Source organism: Vanessa cardui, chromosome 2 (assembly GCF_905220365.1).
Source record: "Vanessa cardui chromosome 2, ilVanCard2.1, whole genome shotgun sequence".
In the NCBI taxonomy this organism is placed as follows: Eukaryota; Metazoa; Arthropoda; class Insecta; order Lepidoptera; family Nymphalidae; genus Vanessa; species Vanessa cardui.
Window position 1 is genome coordinate 10,859,156 of NC_061124.1, and position 23,828 is coordinate 10,882,983.

The following is a 23,828-nucleotide window of genomic DNA, read 5'->3' on the forward strand; positions in this document are numbered from 1 at the left end:
AAAAGAAATGAAAAAAGAATAAAGTAGTAGTAAAAGTAAAGTCAAGATAAATAAAGAAAGTGAATGTGATAATTACAGAATTTTATTTTGGATATATTTTGTTGAGTTTACAATTGTAATTACTTCTTGTTTGAAAATAGTGTTACATACATATCAAAACAATTGAAGAAAAAAACATTCTACATTTATTTTATATTATAATCTACATTTGTTTCATTGCGACCTTCTGATTCTTAGTCGTGGGGTAATCTCTAACGGGCGGTGGTGGGAGTCTTCCCTTACCCCCCTTCATTTCCGCCTCCCGCTGCTTCCTCTTCGCCACAACACGTTCATGTGTCCGCTTCATTTCTAAGATTTCTTTCATTTCTTCTTTATCCTCATCCTATAAATTACAATGAAGAACTATCAATACTAAGTACCTTACAGGTTTTAAAATATACATTTGTATAGAAACCTTAAAATAGAATTGACAAAATTCAAAACTCCATTATTTAATTTAAAAAAAATACTCTAATGTCTTCTATTGTGGTTGTCGATTTGATTGATTTTGGCATCGCCAGGCATTCCCAGGGGAGATTAGCGCGGACCATATTATAGAGGAAAAGCACAATGACATTTCTGTCACTCTTATTGGGCCGAATCAGGTTGTGAACGTAGAATTGAAAAGTCTACCATATGAGCTAGCCACTAGAAGCACTAGACTAACGCGACTGTCGATATACAGTTTGATATGCCATAGTAATTAAGAAATGGACACCTCTGTGTTAAAAGTAACCAATTTAATACCATGAAAAGTCAAAAGTACCTACAACGCTTAAAATTTCATTTAATCTCGACTGAACCGTTCAATCTCCATCGTGGATTCTCCACAGCACGTGACATTGGCGAAATAATCTGTGCCCTCTTGGCACAAAGAAAAGCCATAAAAAAAAATCATTGGAAATTTGTAATTAGTCACCAGCATCAAACATGTGTGAAGAAGTTCGTCCTGGTGTTAATATTAACTCCATTTAATTTATAATTATTATTATTTATTATAATTAAGTAATAGTATTTATACTTAGTTAAAAAACTGTCATCATGGCCATGCCCTTAGCAAATGATTTATTATGTTTTACGTGTCGTAATCTCGTATTCGAATGTCTAATTAGAAGTTCAATTAATCTTTTCTTATTCGATATGTTTTATATGTCATTATTATTTTAAATTACGTCGGATGTTTTGAATAAACAAATGAGTGAAACTGGTTTGAAATAAACAGCAGAATTAAATAAAATAATTAAATGAAAGCTTATAAATATAAAACCTCTTTTTATTAAAGATATATATTATTTTGGTAAGTGTAAATATCGAATACGTTTTTCGACGCACTAATTTTAACTTCAAAATCTTTAAAGGACAATCATTCCGTAAGCCTTAATAGGTATATTATATTCATAAGCTCTTTAGTAATTCAAAATATGAAGAGGTATGTTTACGTTAACCGTTGTCTGGTTTAAAGCCAAGTATCGCTTTAATTGTGATTCTGTGCCAAATTCACATTGACAGTGCAAATTCTTGTTATTAATCATTTCAATAGACCATTGTGATTCTGATATGATTGTAAATAATTTATGAGATATATGTATCAATAATTCGTGCAAATTAGTAAAATATTTAAATGAGTTTTTAACATTGATTATCCTATGTTACAAAAGTTACTCATACGAAAGGGATTGTTAGAATTTTTGTAACGTATGGATATTGTAATATAACATACAACAAATACTTTTGTTGTAGTATTAGATGACTACAGCAATATCTCAACTAAAATTACACACTATGCAAAAATTTGTTACTTTGACAATAGATGAGTGATCTATTGTCAAAGTAACGCAATCGAATAACGAACTACTTACGAAATACATTATAATAAACAGAAGACATTAAGGTACTAAACACCTGACATACACATCTCCCCCCCTCCCTCCTCCTTCACGAGCACGCGAAACCATAGGTTTCGTAACTTCCAGGTATTTATTGTATATAAATAAATATTTCGCCTTATTGATGGTAAAAATTCTACCATACATGTATTGCATTGCTATTTGCAATGAGTAATTGTACGCAAACAAGCGTCAAAGCTGACCTTTGCTCGACTAAAGACGCACTAAACGAAGCCTTATTGCTTAAGCGCTTTATGTATACCATGAAAGCGCTTTAGTAATCACTTCATAGCTCATTATTTGTAGCATCAATAACAAATCAATCAATTAGAGTCAATAGCATAAAAAATCAATTAGAGACAATATTACAGATATCCTCTGTATTACTTATTTTCATCAACGTATACGTTCACCGATGCAAAGTTCATACCTTCTGATTAATCCTCAGTACCAAAGCCCTCTTCCCGTTTGCCATTGGCTGACTGTATGCCAAAAGTTGCTTAAGTCTCTGCGCCGGCGGCACCCCTCGCTCGACCACCAATACGATCCGAGCCCATTGCCTCTGCCATTCGTTGCGCGTCTCCGCTATCTTCTGGTACGTATTACCCATCATGGCGATCAACATGTTTACCAGCAATATTGCCACTATTATCATGTAGATTACGAACAGAAGCTGGAAAATTTACCTACATCATTAGTATTTATTTCAAGAAAGAAATTACAAGCAAATTATTTTTATAAACTTAGTCAGCCTCGAATTAGGCGCATAAGCTCCCTGACGCAACCGATTTTCTAGTGATCTCCACTCAAAAAAATGTTTATAAGACCTTTCTTCGGCAACATCTTATTATAATGTTTTTCTTAATGTTTGTTTTAAACAAAATTTATATATAATTTTATCTAATATCTAAGTGCCAAACTGAATATTTTAGGTGTCAATTTAAATTATTGTTAAGTTAATTTGCAAATTATATTATGTTGAAAATTTAGAGCTGTCTGTAACAATATCTGAGAGGGAAATAATAACTAGTAGATATAAATACAATATTAACCTTTGCAGCAATTTCATGGTCCGTTCTGTCAAAAGCACCGTAATAGTCCGAGAAGGAAGTGAGAGACATTAGGAACATCGCCATGATGCTCTCCATGGGCGAGGGCATGGGGTTTGACACCGAATCGTCCACACCCTCCGGCGTATTGGGGTTATCGAATGATAAAAATATCACGTAATATGCTAAAAAAATACAACACTTGAATGGCGTTGAAAGGCAAATTGTAGTTTTATGTCTCGTGAAAATTCTATTGAGCTAAAAACTTTTTTTTATATATGGAATAGATTGGCGGACGAGTCTATGAGCCACCTGATTGTAAGTGGTCACCATCACACATAGACAATTACGCTGTAAGAAATATTAACCATTCCTTACACGGTCAATGTGCCATCAACTAAGGTGTTATGTCCCTTGTGCCTGTAGTTACACTGGCTCACTCACCCTTCAAACCGAAAAACAACAATACTGAGTACTGTTATTTAGCGGTAGAATAACTGATGAGTGGGTGGTACCTACCCAGACGGGCTTGCACAAAGCCCTACCACCAGGAACTTACTACTTAATGTTTTATCAACGTGCATATACAAAATTGAAATTATAATCAGGGCAGGATTAACTATTTCGGGTTCACTAAGCACTGCTTTTGCTATTCAGATAGTGTTAATATTTACTCAGAAATATTTAATTAAAAATGAATTATATACCATATTTTTCAACATTTGTCCAGCCAAATGTCTCTTATTCGATGCAAGCCCCCTAAGCCTTTGCATATATTGCCTGATAGGTTGTCCAGCGCTGATTATAACTTTAATAAAATCAACAAGTAAATGTCAAAAGAAATATATCATATAGACTAATTTACCTTGAGAAAATCCCATAACGAAGACAAGATATATGCATACAAATCGTAATAGGTCACCCATCACCATCCTATAGATCATGACAACGAATGGACCAACCGTTTTGAAGCCCCTTTTAAGAACAAATATTAAAATTCTCATTAATAAATAATCCATTTTAAAACATACTTTTCATCTCAATAATTTATATACTTCCTAGTATAAAATGCAAGCAATATACATTTTCTCAAGGAGGCTCTTTTACGAGCACTTTCAAATCGTCAAGCGGTTAATATTAATGTCAATAACCATCCAATATTGAATGTAAATTCTTCCGAAGATCTTTAATATCACGGTATTATTTTCTTCTAAACTCCAGCTTAAGAGACGCAGATGAAATTCAAATTAACAAATAACTTTATAATCCAAATTGTCATTGGTTGATGACAGTTGATGACGCTATAAATGACCAATGAAATAGCAGATAAGCTTAGACTTATTTTGACCGGTGTCTCAGAAAACGAGCGATTTAATTACGTTATTTTTAGTATTCATACTAACCGACAGAAAAACAAAAAATAAGGAGCAGTGGTTAGCATAATTATAACAGCGAGATGATCCTCTTCCTCATCGGCGCACCACAGACGTAATGTTGGTAGACAAACCATTAGTAGGCATGAAAATAGAAACATCACTCTGGAACAAACAGATACATTTTAGATAGACTCAGAAAACAAACGTTATTTACAAGTAACACTCGTACTTATTAACAAGAATGTCCCACCAAAAACATATAATGTTAAAAATGTCAAGTCTCTTGATGCAGAGATTAAGTTTTGAGATCTCATAGAAGCCAAGTCCTATTCAAATTATTTTGTAGTTATAAATCAACATTTAGTAATTATATCAATAATTTTCTTTATATTATAATTATAGTGACTTGGCAATGAGCACAAGAGAGCAAAGGTATAATTCGAAAGGTATACATGTTTGTGTATAATTGAAGTCTAGAAAAGTAAGATCTATGTGAATTGGTAATAATTGTGTAGGCACATCGTAAGGTGGGTGTAAACTTATTTTTTATTAACCTTACTAAAGCAGTTACCAAAGCATATTATGTAGCTTGCTAAATTTCATACTCCTCCCTTTGCGTTATGTATATTTCTTTATTAATATTATAAATGTGAAAGTATCTCTGTCTGTCTGTCCCTCTTTCACGACCAAACCGCTGAATCAAAATTGATGAAAATTGGCATGGAGCAAACTTGAACTCCAACAAAGAACATGGCACTTTTTTTGCTTTACATTAAACATACAAAATATTCTCAAACGCGAGCGAAGCTGCGAGCGACTACTAGATTTTCTATAAAATGGTACAGAGTATTTGCTTCATGTACTTTAAATAAGAGTATATGTTCAATACTTATGTACTTTGCCATTACGTTATCAATACAAAAAAAAAAATGAAAAGCAGGACAAACAAACCAACTCGCTTTCGACTTTCCAATACTTGTTAAGATTACATATTATAGACGGTTCATAATTCCATATCCATATAACGAATTGTCAATTTAAAACTTCGAATAAACTTATGAAGTATGATCGAAGTTATAACGAACTATTGTTAGTCGGCGGCGTACGCCTCCCTGCATTTTCCCGAGATAAAAGTATGTCATTCTGTGTCCCATAAACTACGAAAACAACTATGCAAAAATCACAAACATCGGTCGCTTCGTTATTGAATGATATAATAAATAAAATTTTAACAAAAAGAAAAGCCGACTTCAAACAAAATACTATTTTAAAACAAATAAAAATGCACTAAAAAGTAATAAAAATAATTACATATTTATTAGAGTCCTCCTCGGTAAAATTAAATGAAAAATATTAGACTACTTAAAAGTCGATTTACGATTATATAACGTAGTTATAGTTACCTCATAACATAAAAAAAACCACAAACTACCACAAACTAAAAAAAAAGAAAGAAAAGATTACAGACGAATTGATAACCTTTTTGAAGACGGTTGAAAACATTGTAATTTTCAATATTTATTCGGATGACGGTGTGTGGCACTAAATTAATGTATCATATGAGAAATGACACCTCTTTGTTTTAAATATATTTGAAATGTGAGCTCTTACTATATTTGTTGATTTAGGTTTAATCCTAACACGTCCTAATAACTTAGTAGGTTTTGTTCCTAACCTGTTATAAGGCTAAGCATTGTATGCAAAACAATAAACATTTTTTTTATTTTAGATATAAACTCTAAATCCAAAAATAGACAATAAGAGTCTCACAGTGTTTAAGATTAATTAATTAAAATGTTAAGAACATAATATGGCAGCGATACTTAAGATTCTATGCAGTCACTTCCTTCACACTAACATTAATCTGTGTAACTAGAGTCAAGGGTCTGGTGCGTGAACAGCGCTGAGGGTAATAACATTTCTCTTGAATGAATCTCCTGGGTAGTTGTGTCGCGTTTAAACATAAAGAGTTCAGTTCGTTCTTTAGAGGACTACGATAAGACACTTTCATTAAAGAGTTTTGTTTCAAATATATATCCAACAATTTATTTAGTAGATACAAAACGTGCATCGAACCTGCTTTTTAGCGTTGAATATTTCTGATAAGATATTTAAAATATAATTTAATTCCACTTCTTTTTTTTATATTATTATCATTTGCTTTATATATATATTATATATATTTAGTTAGGATAGCCCATCAGAAGGAACACATGTACCAGGAAATCAGAAGAAATCAAGAAATTAATTTGTACTTATCGAATTTATAATTCATCTTGTGAGCTACAACACATATACAAAAAAATTAGGAGTGTTCTTTGCCCAAAATAAGATTGTTCCTGTCTATACTCGTCTTGTTGTCTAGTCTTTTATAATGTACAAATCAAAAATCGAAATCAAAATAAACTTTATTCAAGTAGGCCTTTACAAGCACTTTTGAATCGTCATTTAACAATTAAGTGAAGCTACCAACGGTTCGAAAAGTAGATTTTACCGAAAAGAACGCGCAAGAAACTCAGTAGTTACTCTTTTTCAACATTTAAAAAATACAGTCATGTTAGTTAAATACAACTATATATGTACGTAATATATCCAGCGTGGAAGTCGACAGGTATTAACTCCAAGCTATTTTACCATCTATAAAATCTTGTATCGCATAATATGCCTTTTTATAAAATGTATTTCTTACAAACGATTTGAATTTACGAAACGGCAAAGTTAAAAATGACAATCAGAATTTCACATCAATATAAAGTCAAAAAGTAGCTATATTGCCATTCAAAACGCTATACGATACAGTGTAGCGCTTTGAATGGCAATATCGCTTTGTATACGGATTACGATGACTGGAAGGAACGTTTTAAAAACAGATATTACAAAAGTTACGACATCTAATCGTATCATAAGTTAAATTTATAAAAGTATCAATCAATAAAATAACATTTCTTTTATTGAACATAATGTCATTGTGTAAAATCAGCGATAATGATATTGGCACATTTATACTAGTAAGTAGGTAATATGTCAAGGGCTTCCGTGTAATATATTTGATATTAAGACAAGTTTTGGATTAATTATAATACTAACGTAAGATATGCTTAAAATATTCACGATTGTGTAAAATTGACCCAAGACCTCAGCCTATATGATTTTGTGTGATGTCAATAAAATTATACTAACTGTTTTTAGCATCTAAGTCGCTGGTCACTCCGATTATGTATAAAAAATCACCAATCAACATATAACTTTTCCAAATGTAAAAGGTATATGTACAAATTTATTATCAGGTATGTATTTATTGTGAAGTTTGATATTATGCTTATTGATTTTAATGCACAAGATTTTTTCAGTGTGCGTTTGGTTTTGAGTTTATATTTAAGCATCAAAGAGAGAAAAGTATATTAAAAACTGAATGCAACACAGCTAAGGTGAACAACGTTTAAATAAAAAAATACCGTAATGCTGACCTGGGCAGTACGCAAATTCAACAAAGTCTGTTATGTTTTATTGGACGAATTAAGGATATAAAAACTAAACTTGTAAAGGAAAGTCAAGTAAAGTGGTCACTGTAGCCAAAAAATAGAAAATACATTGAAATTGTTTTTAACATAGAGTATAATAGTCATAGTAGTCATAGTAAATAGTCGTCCAAAAATATAAGTATAAAGACTCCAAAATAACTATTATTTTTTCGAAGAAATGTATCAATTTTGTAATAAATATGACTTACAAGAGTTCAACAAGTTAAAATCAAAACTTTGGTAAGTCATTTCATCACATTCCATTCCTCTAGGAATGCGGCTAAGCATTTCTAAACTTTGACGCCCCGAGTTTCAAAGGTATGCTGTCTGAATTCCAGGTTTAAACTTCGCTGTGATATTATTCACGTCAATTTTATGTTGCAAGAATAATTCCCTCAGCAAGAGGTAAAAGATCTATAGTCTCAGGTTTTTTTAAATTCGAATATGTAATCAGAACAGCATATGTGCCAATTCATGGTAAGTGGTCACCAACGCCAATTGACATTGTAAGAAATATTATCTGTAGTTAGAGTGACTCACTTGCCCTTCCAGCCGGACAAAAACAATACTAAATATTTAGGTTTTGGCGTATTTTATTATGAAGGGATGATAACTGGCTTGCCCAAACTGAAGTATATTTTATTTCTTTCGATATTATTCGAAGTATTATGAGACGAATGATATAGGATTTCAATTTTATCACTTGAGTTTTCTATGTCAACATTATATACATATACAGGTACTAATCATACAAGAGTTTGTTTTTTTAACGCGCTAATCTCATATATTTTTTGTCCTATACCTTTCTCAATATATGCTATATTGAAAATGATTGCGTGGGTGAAACAGTAAATTTTACTGCGAGTGATATGATCTGCATTATCAAATTTTAATTTACCATTTTATTTATGATCTTACCTTGAAGGAACAGTACTCAAATTCTCGATAAACATTTTTATTCCCAAAAACCTCGCTTCTCGTAATGCTGCTGCTATATATGCTAGAGCACCAACCCACAGCATTAGCTCGGCACTTATACGCAACTATAAAAAAAGAATAGTTTCACTGGTGGTCTAAGTTTTTCATATCTCTATCACACTATTCATCTACTGTATCTAACAGCACGAATATCAATCTTCTGTCAATAAATATAAAGCCTACAATTCGGTGGTGATCACCTTAAGAACGTAAATTAAGATCAATTAATATTGTAAAATAAACATTTTATTTGCTTCCATACTATTTTCCGGCAGACGTTGTCTGTAATTTAGGGTACACTAGAACCATCTCTGAAACGCGTAACATTTTCTAATATGAGTAATACAAAATAAACCTCTCCTCATTTATGATACGTACACTTCTAAATATATTTTTGTAATGTGTGTCAGGGACTCCCTTTCCATCAGAAGAAAGAAATAATAAGAAATACAGAAAACAATAGTACGATAGACGTGCTTATTGCTAAAAGTCTGCCTCCTACACAACCAGTACAAATTGTCCCATTAGATGTGTATGTATGTATCAAAGCAACAAAGTAGGAAATAGTTCATTAGTGCAACTTCATAACGGTACTTACTTTCGCATGCCAAGTATCAAAATTCATTAATCTACACTCTTCAGTTAAATCCTCCCACCAGCCTTCCATGTCATTCTCTCTTGGTACTGAAGCTTGTAAATAAAATATTTTGTCATTATTTTTAATTTCAAAATTACTCAATATACATATAGTAAACACGTTAATCTTCTTTTTACCGACCATTCCGAGTTTTTACAAGGACAAATAGCACCGAGCTTTCCCGACATTTTAGTGAATAAAAATATTTGAAGTATATATGAATATGGCAAGAAGAAAATTTACAACATAAGTAAAAATTTTGGCAAGGGAGCTTTGATATTATTTACGCATTATAAACTTGTTCTATTGCTTTTCAAATTTTTAAATTTGGAATGCCAATATGGGGTAACATCGCCTTTTAATACCAGAATTTTTTCTACGACATAGATGGGCGAATAATTATTTAGTAAATTAAAAATTCTAGTTTATATTGTGAAAATAATAATATACAACATTTTCTTATATTATCATTTTTCCTTACGTTTATCCTTATCTTTTGGGTGACTTTTGAATCGGCCGCATTGAACGCCTGGCTTCGACCCATTGAAGACTTCGACAGTCCCTGGATCAAACTCAATGCCAGTCTGCGGTAAAGTACAGTTTTCTGAAACGTTCAATTAAATTTAGAATATTTCAAAATCAAATAATTAACATAAAATAGCCGCAGCTTATTATCGTGATATTATATTGGTGTTCCATACAGGAGTAATAATTTATCGTATTTTCTATGGGCATATATTGTTTTATTTTTTATTTATGTAACCCATACATTCATCGATACTTGAACTAAGTAAGGGTTGTTCTTCCGGCGTTGATCCAAATGAATTATTCGAAACCAAATAAATCATATTCAAATTACTTATTAACTGGATATTATAGGAAGCCTCTTTTTAATTTATATATGAACTCATTCAGCTTCACAATATACAGTATAACTAACTGAGAATAACCAAAGGAAATTGAGTTATCTGAATATAAACAGATAACTTATCATAACCAAACTAATAACAAAATAACGTGTCGTAATTGATTGCAACAAATTATACTCATGGCAACATACCAACATCAGAAACTGACTCCGTGTCGTTTACTGGTCCTGTAGTCGTATTCACAGCGGTCGCATTTAAGGCTCTATCGGGCGGTCCCGGTCGTAACGTGAAACAAACGAGGGATATAACGAAGTAGAAGGAAAACAAAATGAATTGACGATAGAAGCGAAACTTGACGAACGTATTCCATTTCGTCTTCAACAGGTCTATTAACATACCCTCCAATAGTTCTAAATGCTCGTCCTTTTCCTGTGTAATACAAACAACTAATTAGTACAGTTACATTTGAAAAACGAATAGTTTTTTTACACATTTCCCGTACACCTTGTTTGATTATGAGGATCGGTTATATAACATTTTTTTTGTTTTTTTTTTTAAATAAAAACGGGTGAGTAATTTCAGCTACATTGGATAAGTGGCCCTTTTTTAAATTAAATCTGATAAACTTAATTTACAACGAGTAATATTAACAATATAAGTGTATGATAAGACTGAACTACACCTCTGCTCTAACTTCTTACAATTTAATAAATATTGTTGGAATAAACAAGCAACATCTTCGTCAAGTCACACAACTTCTTTAAAAAAAAAAGGCGGTAGATTCGTAGTTGACACATTGAGATCGCGATTATAATTATTACGGTGTAATGTGATTATTGATGGTTATTTGTGTTGTAGACTAAAAGTTTTTCTTTTGATTGATTGTTATTTTAAATTAAAGATAATTATTTTAGAGGTTAACCTACTTCCTACTTCTGGTTCTAAAATATATATAACACAAATTTATATATATTATAAACGTGAAAGTAACTCTGTTAATCTGTCCTGTCGCTCATTCACGACCAAAAAGCTGAACCATTAATGAAATTTGAATAAAAGTATGAAGCAAACTTGAACTCCAAGAAAGGGCATATGCTACTTTTTTTGCCTGACACATGACAATCAACACCCTGAAACGCGTCCGAAGCCGAGGGTGACTACTAGTATTGAATAAATTAACAATTGTAAACGGATTGGAAAGGGACCTTTAAAGTGCAGTATTTTTGTACGCAATAATTATATTAATCCAGAGCCTTCGTCCTCGGAAAATATAAAAAACCGGCATCAATATTGGACCAAGCCCACAAATCCATTGGGTACTTGAAGGACATATCACTTTTAGCAATACTAATGGTGTTATGGCACAGACTAATGACAAAGCATTACTAATGTACTCTAGGGTATATATAATTTCTATAGGAATACGATAATTATTCTAATTAAAGGTTTAAATTAATGTTTGTTTTTGTTTGTATAATAAGTACAAACGCATCCTTATTTTATTGTAACACTGTTTAATTTTTGGTTTTACACTTTAACGTAAAATAGATAACACGCAGGTCTCTTAACCCACTTATAAATTCATACAATGATAATATTACACGAACTAACTTAATATAAATAATGCAATGGATTATATGAAAAGAAGTTAATAAACTCACCCCGAATACAACTAAATTCAATGCGGAATCTTTACTGATTAATCCTGTTTCCGTATCAATAGTATCGACTTGTCCCAAGGGATACGCGGCGCAAGTCGTAGCGCCGATTTGCCAGTAGATTTCCCTTTCGATGTTAAGTATGTGGAAGAAGAGTTCCACGCGCGCCAGCTTAGCGGTCAACGTTAGAGGGGTCAGGTTTTGGACGTTGCGTATGTTCAGAGACGCTCCAACTTCGTAGGCCATGTCGAATGTACTCTAGTACATAATGAGCTATTAACTTTTAGGTTCTTAACATGATTATAAGTTTTACTCGATTCATTGTGTTTCTATTGGCTGAATATTTTTTAGATTTAACAAATATGAAATCAGATAAGAAAATTATAAAATTTATTTATCCATGCACAGCTATTCTAATATTTAAATAACCCACAAAACTCTAAATTTTTTTATGGCTAATCAAATGGATTCACTTTACAAAAATATGACTTAAAGGCATTATGACTATAATATTAGGTAACCAAATTTAAAAAAAAAAACATCGAAATAAAATAACTTTAATTGAAAAAACGACAATAAACATATAAGCAACTAAGTTTTATAAAGCCCTTTGTACAAAATAACAGGCTTGTAATAAATATAATAAAGTAATCTACTCACTATTTTATCATAAATGATCAGCATGTGGAGAACTGTGTTGCCGTTTGTATCCTGCTTATCTGGATTCGCTCCTCGTGCTAAGATTAGACGATAGCATTCCTCCTGGCCGAGACAGGCTGCGAAACTTAATGGATACTCGCCCCAATACACGTACCTAATAAACGACCGTGAGAACATGTTGTATTGAATATTGTGAGCCTTAATATGTACATGGAAAATTAAAATTAAAATCTATATTAATTAGTCGGCGCGTACTAAAAAAAAATATGTTTATATTTAATTCGTAGTCATGCTTTTAAATTTTAGTTATTTAAACATATATTCTTGCTTCTGAAACACTTGACCCTTTGAATAATAGTCGTGCAAAAAGCTTCATTAAAAGTATAACATTTTCACTGGTAACAGTAGGGCTAGTTCGTTTTCAACCGACTTCCAAAAGGAGGAGGTTATCAATTCGTCTGTATTTTTTTTTTTTGCCCAGAGGATCGGAATTGCCATTCAACGGGGAAATGTTTCTAGCATTTTTGCCACAATTCTAAGTCTAGTCACTAGTCAAATATTTACAGTAGCAATTTTGAAATATTATGTATTTATTTAAGGACTTAATTCTAATAATTCTAACATCAAATCAATTTTTGTGTTTTCCTAGAAATTAACCTTCATATATATTTATTTTTTTAGTGACAAGCACTAATATTAATCGTAAGTGAAACCATTGATTCGAAAGGTAGTATAGTATGTAGCATACATTTTTCGAAAAAATAATTATTTCTCCCCTCAGTCGCTAGTTAATCATATTTTTTGGCTTTTCAAATCCAGTAGAGTTTTTAACAGTACATGTGATGCTTTAATATTAAATAAATTAATTTTAATATTCATACTTAAAAAACACCTTGTACAGTGAGTAGGTTAACTCAAATTGCGGATATTCATTCCATATTCAAATCCATACGATGTAATCCTAAAAGTGTAAGCCCTTAATCAGAGAAGCCGATTTACAAATTCAATTTCATGAAGTAATTGAATTTGAATCGCAATTAATTCAAGTACTTAACTAAAGTCTGATCACTTTCGATTGCAAAATAAATTCATTTACAAAAAAATAATTATATAAATAAAGTTATGTTATATGATCAGATTATGATACTCATAATAGATGACGGGCATCTCAAGAACTGAAATGAGCACCACTGGTTTTTTAATGAGTATTCCAGTGTGCTCACGACCAAGCATTCTAGGCACTGGTCAGCCACATTTAGTTTCACGAAGAGGAAGACAAAGAATATATTATTCTAACCCAGAAAGTAAAAAAAAATCTTATAATAGATGAATAGGCATGAAATTTCGCACGGGTTGGTAGATTTCAGGCACAAACAACACACACACACAACTAAGATGTTCATTAAATTAACATCTTAGTTCGATTAGATGGAAGGAATGATCAATATGCTCTAGATCTAAAGTCTAGTCTACGTAAAAATTATAATTCATAAAATACAGAACGCTTTAGCCGTTTTAGACAAAGCATCGTTGCAAAACATCTGTAGTATAAACACTGTCTGATTTACTAAAAAAGAAGATTTAAAATAAAATGATTTAATAATTTGGTTTGTAAGGAAAGAAAAATTGTATTAAAATTATCGAATAAACTTTTTCAAGCTGTCTAATATTATATTGAGTAGTACTAATATTGATTAATTAAATATGCAATTAGGTATTTTTTATGTTTCAATTTCAGTTTAGTTTTATTCGAAAGTCATAACAAAAAGAACTCAAGCCTCGAATCTCCAGATTAATCTATGCGTCCTAGTTAATAAGATTACAACGAGCTCAATAGGGTACTCGTGAATAAACGGCTTGTTCAAATTAACTAAAATACCATTGATTTTATGTCGCTAACGGTAAGAGGTAGGATTTAATTTAAAGTTTTGGTGTAACTGTAAATATATTTAACGACAATATTACAATCGTATAAATTACTGATTAAATAGTTATTATAATTTGTCTAAATAAACATAGGTATAATGTAAGTAATTGTGGTCAAATTAACCGGAATTGTAAAATGGATTTCTCAAATGTACTAAACGCTAACCAACAACTTTTTGTCATCATATTTATGGCCCACTGCCATTTGATTACACTGCACCTTTAAATTAAAATGATATATCTACATCATTGGTTAACTGTCTACTCAATTTTCATCAGATATTCTACCGCTAAACAACAGTACGCAGTATTGTTGTGTTCCGGTTTGAAGGGTGAGTGAGCCTGTGTAACCACAGGCACAAAGGACAGGAAAGAATCAATAAATGATCGATTTCTATAAATATTTTTACTAGCAGCCTGAAGTTTGTACGATAATTATTGTTCTTCGGCACGCACCAAAACTACTGTTCTGTGTGATCTGATGTGATCTTCTACTAAACACTATATGTCCGGCATAGTAGAATTTTTAGGCAGGATTAGATAGGATGATACTCGTATATTTTTTGTGTAATGACTGGATAGATACTGATGTCGATAGGTTTGTGTCATAAAATAAATATGTTATAACTTGCTAGCTAGATTTAAAAAGCTCACCCATCATAATTAGTTTCTGGCTGTACATTAACCCATTCATGATCAAATGAGTCTGTTCTGGATGCCTTCTGGTCTTCAGGGCACATGAAATTACCGAAACAACGTTCATGATAGTCCGCTCCAGCGTCCAACAGGAACTTGACCATCGTTGGATCCTCATTAACAATGGTCATGTGGAGGACACTTTCGCCTGCAAACATCGCATAAGACTGTCTTTATTCTGCTTTAAAAGTTTTATTATATCGCTCGGAAGGCAGCGTTAAAATGTCAAACGTTTAATAACCCATAAAATTAATGACAAAAATGAAAGACGAGTGTACGAGTCTATTCTGTTATATAAATAAAACAAGCAGAAGATACTACTTTAACAAATATAAATATAATATATGTATATTAGGACGCAATGACACGTAATTTCCGTCATTTCATGGTGATAAGGGTTTTTATTTTTTGTTTATTTTATTATGTTTACCAAATATAAAAAGTTATGTTTAGAGTTATTTAATTTTTGGGAAAAATAGCCAAAATGTTAAAAATGGTTTACGAGTATCTATATACCAATCTATCCTTTATTGATGTAATTCAATGTACTTTACTATCCGTTATTGGTAACCCTCTAGTCAGTAAACCAATTATAACTTCCGAATCCGAAATCATAACTAATGAATTATTGAATATATTAAATAGTCACTAGGCTAGATATTGGACTTAAAATTAATTATATAGATAAAACGGATTTCAATGTTTTTCTATCAAGTAAATTAAATAACCATAAATAAGTATTATCCTTAAAATACTTAATGGTGTATTTTAGTACTAAGGCGATGTGTTCAATAAAAGCGTGTACTCGTTTATTTATACTATATACTACAGGATATATAAAAGTAGAATCTTTATTTACTGTTACACTCTAATTAAAATTGTGGAAAAGAGTAACTACCTTCTTACTGGTTTTTATCAGCGTAGTCTACTTGCCGAACCGGTGTTACATTTGCACTATATATATACTTAAAAGTAACAGCCTGTAAATTACCCACTGCTGGGTTAAGGCCTCCTCACCCATTAGGGGTTTGGAATATATTCCAACACGCTGTTCCAATGCGGGTTGTTTGAATGCACATGTGGCAGAATTTCGGTGAAATTAGACACATGAAGGTTTCCTCACAATGTTTTCCTTCAACGCCGAGTACAAGATGATAATTATAACACAAATTAAACACATAAATATAGTGGTGCTTGCCTCGGTTTGGACACGAAATCATCGGTTAAGATGCACGCGTTCTAAACACTGGGCCATCTCGGCTCCTATATACTACAGTTACAGTAAGTAATATAACTTACAGTAAGTTATATTACTTACTGTAAGTATGTATTACTTCCAACTATATACTTTGTAACAAGACGATTTAAAAATGCTTTGAAGTGCCTACTTGATTTTGTGAATAATTAAAAAATATTAATGGTACCGCTTATGCTACTACCATGAAACAAGATATTAATATATTGAAAGTACCTAATCAATAAACAGAGTAGATAACGGTGATCATATGGCGTTGAATAATAAATCACCGTCAGTCCATGTTACTAAAGTTATGCGGTACTTTAGTAAATTAATTATAGTGAAAGCATTAATTTGATAAAGTAACCGATATTTTTATAATAATATTAATATTTTCTAGGTCAAATATGAAAACTATACCACCGATAAAGTAATTTCCCCTTAAATGTATTGCTAGGAAAGACTGCCGTGTAGGTTTGAAGCTATTTTTTACCCTGCTACTCAATGCAAGTTATAGGTTTAGATAATAAACAAATTACACACGTCAAAACTCAACAGACGTAGCGTAGATTTGAACAGGTACCTACCACGTCTAACATAATAATGACGTAATAATGTTTCGAATATTTATCTTTATATATATATATATGTCGTAGAATCAAAAAGTTTGATCAGGATTTTTTTTATTATACACGCGTGCATCTTAACCGATGATTGCGGGTTCAAACCCAGGCAAGCACCGCTGATTCATGTGCTTAATTTGTCTTTATAATTCATCTCGTGCTCAGCGGGAAGGAAAACATCGTGAGGAAACCTGCATGTGACAAATTTCATAGAAGTTCTGCCACATGTGTATTCCACCAACCCGCATTGGAATAGCGTGCTGTAATATGTTCCAAACCTTCTCCTCAAAGGGAGAGGACGCCTTTAGCCCAGCGGTGAGAATTTCCAGGCTGTTGTTGTGCATTATTTTCAGGAAAACACGAATGAGTCAAATGACCTTCTTTTTATAATATTCACATGTTTTGTTATTTTACTCTGCCAAGCGGCTGTCAACAGTTATGGTCTGAGTCCGCCGGAGAATTTATGTTTTTAAACTTTCATAATTATATAAATCTATTGATTATAGAATATTATATAATTTTATTACTCCTAGTTTTTATATAGACCATAAGTTAATCTTTTCTGACGGAATATAAAATGCGAATTTAGTCTTGCTGATAAATATTGCGAATAAATGATATATGTTTTTATTATTCAAAACAAAGTTATTGATTGGTTTATTTTATTCGATTAATATAGAATCAGGCCTTAGTCATTCAAATATGGGATTTCGTTAACGGTATTCAAATCAACGTCTATGTTACCGAAAGTTGTGTAATAAGTTTATGCTAACGTGTTCCAAATATGAAATATATCTATTATATAGAACATATATGATGGTAATACGATCAGGACCAATTTTATTGTTACAGGTACCCATCTCTATGACAAGTTATCAGGTTTGCCAACTGTGCGAAATATATTATATGCATATGAGCCACCTGATAGTAAGTGGTCACCACAAATTCCTTACATCGTCCATGTGCCACCAACCTTGGGAACTAAGATGTCATGTCCCTTGGGCCTGTAGTTACACTGGCTCACTCACCCTTCAAACCGGAACACAACCATACTGAGTACTGTTATTTGGGTGGGTGGTGTGCTGTACCTACCCAGACGGGCTTGCACAAAGCCCTACCACCAAGTTAAATGCGTATGGGCAATTAGATTCGCTCTTAATTCCTCATAGTCATAATCCAATGGAAAGAGATAAGGTCAAGAATCAACTTGCTTTACGTGCTTTCTTAATAATTCAAAGCTGTTATTGTAAAACCCATAACTTTTAGCAATTTTTATGCGCAGTTCAGATTTGCAATATTTGACTAAAGAGGTTAAATATATCTTTAACTAGTTAAATCGAGTTAGTGTCGCCATAAACGATTGGACCTGCCCAGGTGTTATTGCTAATATATGTACATATATTAATATTGCTCATATTATCGCACAAAATAAAACTGATTTGCAAATTCTTAAGTGTCTATAAAAATCTAATGCCTACGTTTACGATAGAGTTAAAAATTTACATAATATCTTTAAGTGGTGAGCTATCTCTCCGTCAAAAGTACTAGGAAACCATAACATGAAGGCGTAGTGCAATAACATATACTAAGATTTCAAATGTTAATGCTAGCCCGAAATCTGTAAAACGATTTTTATATTACTAAAGTTATTAATTTCGGGATATTTACCATGTTTTTTTATTTTTATTCGGTGGAGCTCGATATTTCGACATTATCTACGAATGTCTTGTTCACGAGACTGAACTATTTTTTATATTTTAATATCACCATAAGAACAGTTCACAATTATATTTAAATTAATAAGCGAAGCTACTAGCTCTAGAGTTAGTAAATAATTAAGTAAGAGTTTGATATTGCCTCCGAGACCAAACTTCTTATTTGATAAGGATAAACTTAATTTCGTAAATATCAAAGTAAACTACTAAAAAACATAAATCTGACGCAATGTAATAAATTCTGTGCGACGCCTATAAACTCAAGAGATGTTATTATACAATTAGGTAAATTATGACAAATGTTTTGCGCATCAAGTAATAATCAGTTATTATAATTATTTTGCATCAAATACCACCTCCTATTTATGCAATACCTAATTTAATTAACCTACGTGATACGTAATTTAATTTTGTTAGTTTTAATTTCATTAGTTAAAGTTGGTCTCGTGTTTTGCTGCAAATTTTGTACATTTAAACACTACGGACTAAGCTCATATAAGCCCGTCTTAATCCAGGGTGCAGGGGAAGCAAAAAACTCGTATGCCGGATCATTTCGGGTGCAGAGGTGATCGCTAGAACGCTACTTGCGCTTGCTTACCGGACGCTTGTTGAGCTTACGAGCAACCCCTCGTATTTTCGGATATTTACTAAGCACTAATGTTGTTTTAAATAAATAAATAAACTTTATATGTGTATTTCGTTTGAGTTTTAAAACTATAATATTTTAAACTTATATAAGCGGATGTTATAGTTTGAGTATGTTGCATTAAGGCATTAATAGAATAGCGATAATCATGAAAGTCAATTATACAATGATATATTTATGTGACACTAATGGACAAAATTGCTACAAGCATTGTTGACTTTGTAATGAATATTAGCAAATCCTTCTGTCATCAATCACGCCTACTAAAATGTTATTTAAACTCATGCTTCAAACCGAAACAGTCTGTGCTAAATCATATACAGATCAAGCTTTTTGGCAGTACAATAATTAATCAGTTATCGCACCAAACTACACCACACAGACGAACTGACACAAAACTTACTATCAGTAACTTGTAAATTAAGTTAAATAAAACACATAACTTACCGTAATATTCATCGCTCATGTATATATCATTGATCAACTTCGGATAAAAACGCAATAATCGTTTCGCCAAATCCGCTAAAAGAGAAGTTGCGTTTAGAAGACACAGATGGAGTATTGTCTCCCCGACTGCTCCGCGCTCCTGCAAAGTTCAATGATAATAAAAAGTAATAGCCTGTTAACATCCCACTGCTGGGCAAAGCCCTCTCTTGCGAGGAGCGTTTAGAACTTACTTCACTGCGCTGCCTCGATGCAGGTTAGAGTTGAAATTCTCATCCATCACGTGCAATTTTACTTGCTCCTAACTTGAACTCATCACTCATCTTTTAAGAGTTACGTCTTGTAACACGGCTTAATCATGTGTTTAATAATTTTAATTCAATCAGTCTAAATAAAATAACAATTAGGTACGTTGCATATTGTTAATTTAACTACCCTTCTACCACTAATTTATTTCAAAGTGTTAAGTAAAATACTTCTTTACTACTACTCCCGCGATATATTGATACGGATTTATTGTCCGCTGTTATTGATCAAAATCAAAAAGTTTAACATAACTGATACAACTGTATCAGCAGTTTCAGGGCGAGGGACATCTACGTACAACGTACGTCTATGTACAAAGAAATGTATATAGATTAATATTATTTTCGGGCTAAGTCTCAGCTCTAAAAGTCTGGAGGCTGAGGCTAGTACACTAATACTATTTACATAAACGATTCGAGAGAAATGTCTTCAAGCCAAGAGATAAATCACTAGAGGAAAATCAAAGCAAATCAATTTACATAATTAATTAAAGATTTGGAAATAAAATCTAACCTATTAAACCTATTAACCTATACTGTTACATTTATATTTGAAATCAATATTACAGAACGATTTTATTATTTACGTAAACTAGCGACACACCATTTCTTCGATACTAAAGATACTACAGAATTTGTTTCTTTATTATATTATCCATGTATTGTATACAAAAACCTTCCCCTCAAATGACTCTGTCTATTAAAAAAAACCGCATCAAAATCCGTCAAGTAATTAAAGATCTAAGGGTACATAGGGACAAACAGCGGTAAGCGACATTCTTTTTTACTATAAGTATATGATGATAATGACTATACTCTCCGCCGTCACGCAAATGCAGCAAAAATATACTATTTTTTAACGAACCAAATGTTATTATTTATGTTATGTTTTCTATTGTTATACATTATTTTAAAAGCAAACAATTTCAATGTTTCATGTTTGCCGACATACGAGACGACCACGTTTTTCATTAAGATTATAATAAAAAATATAAGAATTGGAAACTGAGGAAGAGAACGACGATGGTATAATCTAGAAAACGCTGTCAGAGAACTCTTTCTCGAATGATGATCATGACGGGCCTAATAGATTGAAATCCTAAAATAATGATAGTACAAGTAGCTATGAAGTAGAGTCTCCCTGCGTTAAAAAAAAAGTCCCTATGAAGTAGTCATGAGAAATCCAAGGGGAAGAGAGGAAGGGGAAGAGCATTGTTCCGGTGGATAGACACGGTAAAGACAGCCACAGGATCTTGTGCCCAAGCTTGCCTACGAATGGCACAGAATAGGAATGGCTGGAGGAAGGTGGTACAAATTGTTCAGGAGATCCACACGCATCGTGGTCACGACCTTCAGTAATGAGGAAACGACTGGGAAGAAGAAATTAGAACGCGTGCATCTTAACCCATCATTGAGGGTTCAAACCTTATGAAGCATTAGGAATTTCTGTGCTTAATTTGGGTTTAAAATTATTTCATGTTCTGAGATAAAGGAAAAGATCCTGAGGAAACCTGAATTCAGTTCCATGTGTATCCACCGGAGTAGCATGGTGGAATATGCTCCAAACCGGAGGCGTTAGTTCGGTAGATTACAGGCTGTTACTGTTTTACTGTGAGATTGAAATCAAGTAATTTTAAACATTGCCTGTTTCCTACGCGCTCGTAAATCTTAACACAAAATAATTGTGATTTGTAATTAATTTCTTCTTTTTCTAACAATTTATCTCCCGGTAAATAGAAAATTGACAGTTAACAGTATTATATTGTAAAGTCTTACAATGTAACTTTTACCTTAAGATCCCAACACAGCTCTCTGTAACCTGATGGATTAGCGTCATATTCTTCTTGAGTAACCACTGGCCAGTCTTTCTCAACATCGAACTCTTCGTCTGGATTCTCCATACCACGTAATGGAGGTAGCTTAAGTAAAGCATAAAAAAATTACCATAAAATTACGTCTTAAAAAAAATTTAAATATGTATAAGTGAACAAATTGTCCAAATAGCTAAAAGATTTTTTCGAACGGTACTTATACTTTTACTGCAGTCCTAGAGAGCATTTTTGACTAAGAAATTCGGATAACTGACCTCTTCAGATTCAAGTCTTCCAAGAATGTTAGAAAAATTAAATATTAAAAAAAAACCTCTTTTATGATTATTTTTAAATCACAACGAAAACTGTACCTATGCATATTATATAGCATTTAATCATACCAATTTATGTCGCGGTCGTTCCTTGTTCCTCAACAATACAATATGCGATATTGGTATGTAACGACCCTTTCCTTTATTGTAGAGAAATGGTTCTACTTTTGTTTTGATCGCATGATCTATTTCCGCATATTGCTTGTTCTGTACGGCTCTTTTCATCATATCAACCAACAGTCCTCCTCCTGATAAGCATATATATAATTTACATTTCATAATAAGATAATATTTTATTGATATAGTTCATAAGGAATGATCTATCGATTGTAATATAATAAATGTGAAATTAACTGTCTGGCTGTCTGTCGCTCTTTCACTACGTAAACAATGAACCGAATTTGATTAAATAAGGTATGAAGCACACTTAAACTCCAAGGATGGACATAGGCTACTTCTTTTCTCCTACCCCATGACAACCAACCCACTAAAACGCGAATGAAGCCGCGGGCGACCACTACTGTTATACAGGGTTATTGGTAACTCGACGTATTTCCGTTAGGAGGTGATAGGGGTGACTATTTGCAATAATTTTAACCCCCATGCATAATTCAAAAGTGACCCATTTTCGAGTTATCACCTTTTATACTGTATATAATACTGATATTCTATTAAGAATCACAAGTAGGTGATTTAAATTTTAATTGTTACAAAGCAAATATATTAGAACAGATCAGAGAGTTTAATAACATAATTAAACTTTACGTTATTGCGCCCTCAAATATTTATCATACATTCACAATTTGCTTCGAAATTCAAGAATAAAAATTTACGTTTCAAATTTATAAATATGAATAATAAATTAAATTGAATTTTTTTCATAATTATGTCACAGTATTTTTGTAACAGTTCTTTTGATTCAGTAATAAACATTACACGACATAATAACTCACCCTTAATATCTATAAGCTTATAAATTTTCTGCTCAGATGTTCCGGCCTGCTTTTTTACACCACTGGTGACATTACTTTCAGTATTTCCCATTTTCAAACAAAACTACACGTAACTCTGAATAGAACTTACAATAATCTATATTTTATAAGGTAAAAGTAAGTCGTTATACATAGTATTATCCTACATGTGTAGGAACTGCATGTACTTTACAATTTCACCTTGGCGGGATCGACAAAGCGAATTGGTTACTATAACAATAGCGGCCTGCATGAATAAACGATCAAACTTCATTTTCTTCTTCTAGGTCAAATTTGCTAAGTACACACATATATTTAACATATATGCTACATTTAATTGACTAGAATATAATATCCATTGATAAATAAAAGAACCTACTTATCTTTCAAACGCATATATAAGAAAAATCATCAATAGAATTTAAAGTATGTGAATCAGTTAGAATGTT

General features: G+C 32.2%; 1 protein-coding gene across 1 annotated transcript; it reads right to left on the reverse strand.

The window, feature by feature from the left end:
- Positions 1-135: 135 nt before the first annotated feature.
- On the reverse strand, positions 136-23,537 carry LOC124539385 (transient receptor potential cation channel subfamily V member 5). Its single transcript, XM_047116776.1, has 16 exons — positions 23,362-23,537; positions 22,478-22,656; positions 22,056-22,184; positions 19,964-20,102; positions 15,254-15,443; positions 12,674-12,827; positions 12,017-12,271; positions 10,547-10,784; positions 9,968-10,090; positions 9,448-9,539; positions 8,790-8,914; positions 4,378-4,512; positions 3,840-3,949; positions 2,978-3,159; positions 2,356-2,598; positions 136-382 (listed from the first exon to the last, which is right to left on the reverse strand). The coding sequence occupies exons 1-16, from the start codon at positions 23,450-23,452 to the stop codon at positions 203-205; spliced, it is 2,565 nt and encodes an 854-aa protein (XP_046972732.1). The 5' UTR covers positions 23,453-23,537; the 3' UTR covers positions 136-202.
- Positions 23,538-23,828: the final 291 nt, after the last annotated feature.

Bases quoted from the DNA above. Each gene is read 5' to 3' on its own strand.
- LOC124539385 (XM_047116776.1), bottom strand. From the start codon at position 23,452: ATGGGAAATACTGAAAGTAATGTCACCAGTGGTGTAAAAAAGCAGGCC. The intron at 10,091-10,546 runs GTATGTTGCCAT...TGAACGTTTCAG, and splicing joins GGAGTCAGTTTCTGATGTTG to AAAACTGTACTTTACCGCAG. The intron at 2,599-2,977 runs GTTAATATTGTA...TAAATTTTCCAG, and splicing joins ACCATGAAATTGCTGCAAAG to CTTCTGTTCGTAATCTACAT.